This window comes from Phalaenopsis equestris, unplaced genomic scaffold (genome assembly GCF_001263595.1).
Source record: "Phalaenopsis equestris unplaced genomic scaffold, ASM126359v1 Scaffold202321, whole genome shotgun sequence".
Taxonomy (NCBI): domain Eukaryota; kingdom Viridiplantae; phylum Streptophyta; class Magnoliopsida; order Asparagales; family Orchidaceae; genus Phalaenopsis; species Phalaenopsis equestris.
Genome location: NW_018222030.1, coordinates 10230 through 15854, shown reverse-complemented (window position 1 = coordinate 15854; position 5625 = coordinate 10230). Strand labels below are relative to the sequence as shown.

Below are 5625 nucleotides of genomic sequence, written 5' to 3'. Positions count from 1 at the left end.
GAAAAATTTTGTTCTGCATTGTTTTCTTCATCTTCTCCCACCTGATAATCTGTCTTCTTGCCTCCTCTGTTGTTGTAAGTTCTCTCACCATAAAGAGACATTTTTCTTCAATTTGATAGCAACTAATTTGATCTGTCTCTCTTCGGGCACCTCTTTATATTTGAAGATCCACTCAACTGTCTATAGCCATTCAATAAATTCATCAGGATACATGCACCCCTCAAACTTAGGCAAATCTACTTTTATTCTGAGGTCTTGGTGTCCTCCAAATGAGATATCTTCACGAAAAGTTTCCCTGTGGGAAGGATGCAGGTATCCCTCTCTAGCCTCCTCTGATACTGGATTTCAAAATGTCATGGCCCGTCATCTTCATTGCTGAAATTTTCCCTATGGAAGGGATTAATATTATTTTCTCTCTCTCCCCTTCAATTCTACAGGTCTCAATTGAAAGTAATTTCTTCTTGTGTCATCTCTTCAATCTCCACAAATCTCTTCTGGAGGTGACAAAACTCTTGTCGTATCTCTTCACGAGTAGGTTCGAGCATATTTCTTCTTAATGGTATGATTGATGGTTTGAGGACTGTTGAAAAAAGAAAAGAAAAGAGAAATGAAAGAGAAGAACGACAAGTCAAGAAAAGGGAGAAGATAAAATAAATTTGTTGTGGTGGCTCGGGTAGGGGCGGATGATGGGAAACCCCTACGATAAGACCAGGGTTGGGCTAGCTTTGATACCAAATGATACCGGAGGAAAACCCAGATCATTACTAAAAATTGCAACTATTATTAAGGGACACCACAATGTTACAATGACAATTCAACAGGAAATAACATGACATATGTAATAAGTAAACGACAATGAGGACTACTAAAATGAAGGAAAAGGCAATAACATAAAACAGAAACAACCCTTTGCGATGGGTATGATAGGGCGAGAATAGAATAGCGGTGTTGGCGGTCGCGTGGAAAAGGCCAGAAAGGCTGGTGGCTACTGAGAGGAGTCTGACAGGTGGCCAGAAGATGTTGGAGAGGACCGGCGGCACGTTGGAAAAGAACTATAGGGGGCAATAAGACTGGCGACCTGCAAAGAGGGTTGGCTAGGGGCAGGAAGGACCTGCAAGGTGGCCAGCAGCAGCGGAAGAGGGGGTTGTGGTGACTAGATTCTGAAATGGCAGCAGTTAAACCCAAGTATGGTAAGATAAATGCCTAGTCTGGATCAAGCTACAGTCAAAGCACCACTTGGACACATGGAGATGGTCACCATCTAGGACAAGGGACAGCGAGAGCACTTCCTCGCCATCAGATACAACCCTTGAAAGGAAAAACACAAGCGGTGACAAACTAAATTCAGAAATAACTTAACCTCCAAGAACTGAGAAACTCCAAGCATACTACCTCTAATTTATAATGAGCCTTAGGATTTATCTTATGCAATGCTTTAAAATAATAAGAATTCATAATTTAGACAATGTTTATTATAGGAAGAATTCAGAATCAACAAAGACTAATAACAATAATAGAAATTCAGAATTGGCAAATGCTAGGAAGAAAAGAGGGAATAGGATGAGAAGGAAAGGAAGGGGGAGCATGGGCGGTACCGCCCCATAACCCCGCGTCAGGCTCCCTCCTTTATATATAAAACTGGCTCATGCTTTCAAATTGTATCTTTAGGGTTGTTTAGGATCACTTTTATTTTTTATTTTCTATTTATTTTGTTTTGAAAGAAAACATGTTTGACATATTTGATTAAGATGTGATTGTTTTTAAAAATACTCAAAACACCTAAAGTTATTTTGATTGTTTTCAAAAACATATTTATTTGTTTTTAGAAACAAAAAGTAAAAATATATTAAAAATACATATTAAACAAACCTGTACTTAAAAAAAAGGAAAAAATAAATACAAAACAAAAAATAAAATTGTTCCAAAGAAGCCCTTAGTAAATGAAATAAAATTGACAATCAAAAGAGCACCAACCCATCAAGAAATATAAAGTATTTCCATTAAAATAAATAATATAAATATTATGCCAATGAAGAGAGAAAAATTATATAGGTAATATACAAAGTGTACCACCTTCAGCTTCTTAGCATCCTTTCCAGAAGTAACCTAACAAAGAATAAAGTTGGAGAAACTTGGAAATGGCTTAAGATATGGCACTTCTTTCAAAAGAGCAAACAACCTTTCCCTTTCTTGCACAAGTAAATTCTTTACTCTCTGAGGAAATTGAGGAAAATAGAGGGTCCATATGTAAGAAATTCTAGCTAAAACATACCATTATAAAATATGAAGATTTACATCCATACCACGAAATTCCTATGTATTTTCACAGCTAACACCTAAACTTCAATTTTTAGTGTATGCCACCTTACCCATGCATAGGAAGGTTTACTCACTTTTTATAAATTAAATAGTGGTATTTTTTATATTATACAAAATATTTGCGTGGTATAAATGTAAACAATTTAAGCGTTAGATGTATAAATACATAAGAATTGAGTGGTATGTATCTAAATGCCCCTATAAAATAAGATTCAGCAACGGTAACACAGCAGAGGTACCTCCAGATAACCAGGATTCTGCAAAGCGGCACATGCAGAAATTGTTGCTGCCACAGATACATTGTATGGTTGCTTCGCCCGCCATACATATTGAATAATGCTGAGAGGAAAAGCTCCATAACCAACACAAAGTCGAGCTAAACCTACATCAATTTCAAGGGCAATTTTATCATTAGAAGAAGGAAAATTTACATACGCAGCATACAATTCTGTATTTACATGTCACACCTAAACTATCATACTAACATAAATGCATGAAGATATGTATTCTACTTTTAAAAAGTGATAACACTGTTATTTTTTTATGTGATATTAAAGATTTGAGTGCTATGCGTGTAAAGACGAAAGTTTAGGTGCGAGATATGTAAATACATAAGAATTGTGCGCGCTATGTAAATTGTAAATGCCCCTGACAAAAATGTGCAGCAGAAAGTCCAAACAGAGGAATAATGAATAGCATTTGAGAACAGATGAATAAAATAACAGTGGCTCTAGAAGTAGGCGACGGCACGAATAATGGCTCAAGTAGCTCAAGTAGCGGGTGAAAGCATGAATGTCAGCTCAAGTAGCACCAGAAAACAGAATTGACAACACGAATACTAAGCAACAACCAGAACGATGCTCGAATTGTAAGACGAGATCCTAAACTTCTCCAAAACTCTAGACTTGAGGAGAACTTAAGCCCCCAAATGAGCTGAACAAGGATTCTATTTATAGACTTAGCATGGGCTTCTTGGGGTATGTTCAATCTTGAATTAGTTCCTAACTTAAAACAGGGTCATCATTTCATTGAAATCTTGTAAACTCAGATCTGGCGGGTCTTATCTCCGAGCCAAAAAATGATTTCATTTTCGAGTAATTTTAAATCTTAATGCAAATTCATAGCCCTGTTTGAAGTAGCAAAAATGAATTCTAATGCCTCAAAGAAAAGGAATTATTTCACATGGAGTAGAATCTTATGAGACAGATCATAAATCTAGTAATAATTTAGAAATATTTGGTAATGAAAAGGTTATAGTTTCCAAATTAGAGTAAGCCAAATAAATGGGGGACAAACTTTGGTATTCAAGTTTTTACTATGTAAATTAAGTTACATCCATGGCACCACCAAATTCAAGTTCTCTTCATTATCTACTTTCTTGTGTATGTCAATAGAATTTCAAAGTTAAGACTGATATAAATCCCTCGTACACTCCCCATTCATTTGAAATTTGCAAGTTTCTTCTTGTATAAGGTCACTTCCTTGAACAAAAACTAGAAGAGGAAGATTTACATTCGTACCACTCAAGTCTTATGTATTTACATATCCGACGCCTTCAATTTGTACAGATATGCCATCTTACCTATGCAGGAAAAGTTGTATTTCATTTTTTTTTTTAAAGTTAAAATAGCGGATTTTTTGCTGTGATATAAAAGATTTGAGTGTTATAAATGTAAAAAAAAAGCAAACTTTAGCTGTTAAATATGTAAATACATAGGAATGGGGCGGTATGTATGTAAATGCTCCAACATAATAATGCATAGGAATCCAAAGTTCATCTAACCGACCTGCTCTTTTGCTAAATGTACGGAGAAAAATCAAGTTATCGTGCTTCTTTACCCAATTCATCCTTGATTGAAGACCAGAGAATTCAATGTATGCCTCATCCAGTACAACCAAAATAGGCAAGTTCAGAATCTTTAGAAGATCTTCATCATGAATTATACTAGGAGTAAAAAAAGATAAGAGTTAAATATTATCTCAAAAAAATTAAAAAAAAAATAAAAAGTGTACACATACCACATAATTTTTATGTATTTACATATCAAACACTCAAATTTTGATATTCACACTTATAACACCTTTGTATCATATATCTAATGCATAACAAGGTGTATTTCACTTTGTATCATATATCTAATGCATAACAAGGTGTATTTCACTTTGTATCATATATCTAATGCATAACAAGGTGTATTTCACTTTTAAAAGAATAGAGATGATGGTATTTTTTTACGTGATGTTAAAGAATTGAGCAGTAAGCCTGTAAATCTGAATGTTTAGATGTTAGATATGTAAAAGCACAAGAATTGTCCACACCCTCCCAAAAAAAAAACTACAGGCAAGCTGTAGTTGGGCACAAAAATAGTCACGTGACTTCAAACAGATTACATTTTTAAATCATTGGCAACATATTAAAAGCTCAATGCAAAGATGCACATTGAATAATTATAAAAGTACCTCCCATCCGGATTATTTGGAGAAGTCAGGAAAATGCATTTTGGTTTTTCCTGTTTGACAACTTCAATAATACGGGGGATATCCAAACTGAAATTTGAGAGTCTTGGAACTGCATCAAAGCATAATAGGTAACAGGTATGGTAAGAAAGTATCATAAAATAGTAGGCCTAGACAGAGCAACAAAGTAATATACATGCTATAATAATAATAAGGGGCATTTACATAAATCCCACCAAAATTTCTATGTACCTACATATTTAAAACCTAAGATTTAGGGGGATATCCAAACTGAAATTTGATTAATACCAGCCAAATATTTCATATAATAGGTAACAGGTATGGTAAGAAAGTATCATAAAATAGTAGGCCTAGACAGAGCAACAAAGTAATATACATGCTATAATAATTGAAGTTTAGGTGTTAAATATGTAAATGCATACGAATTGAACGGTATGTATGTAAATCTTCCTAATAAAAATAATAAGCTTCCTCTTCCCCTCTCCCTTATGCTAGCCGGTCAAAACCCTCACCTACTATGCTTTCTCCTCTTTCCATTCAATCCCAGGTTTCCAGCCGGCTAGATCCTACCAAAACTCTCCAACTACTCCAAACCTGAGCTCCACAAAGCCCAAGGAAACTAGCTGGCACTCTTGCCCTCCATATCCAAAACCCATTTTTTCCCGATCTTCGGTTCATGGAAATCTAGAACAATCAAGGATATCAAGTGCACTTTATACTTACTCCATTGAGGGAACCTCAATTGGTATCAGAGTAAAGCAGCCGGTCTTCCATTGCATTTTTAATTGCTCGAGTAAAGTGTCAAAACATTACCCTATTTACTTGAGA

The 5625-nt window shown here is 35.1% G+C and overlaps 1 protein-coding gene across 1 annotated transcript in view; it reads right to left on the bottom strand.

Annotated features, from left to right (window-relative positions):
• The window catches only part of LOC110036084 (histidinol-phosphate aminotransferase, chloroplastic-like), a 33383-nt gene that overhangs the window by 20528 nt on the left and 7230 nt on the right, over positions 1–5625 (bottom strand). Inside the window, 4 exon segments of the mRNA XM_020740437.1 lie at positions 2074–2214; positions 2559–2701; positions 4107–4264; positions 4780–4888. Of these exon segments, the coding sequence (XP_020596096.1) occupies positions 2074–2214; positions 2559–2701; positions 4107–4264; positions 4780–4888 (551 nt within the window).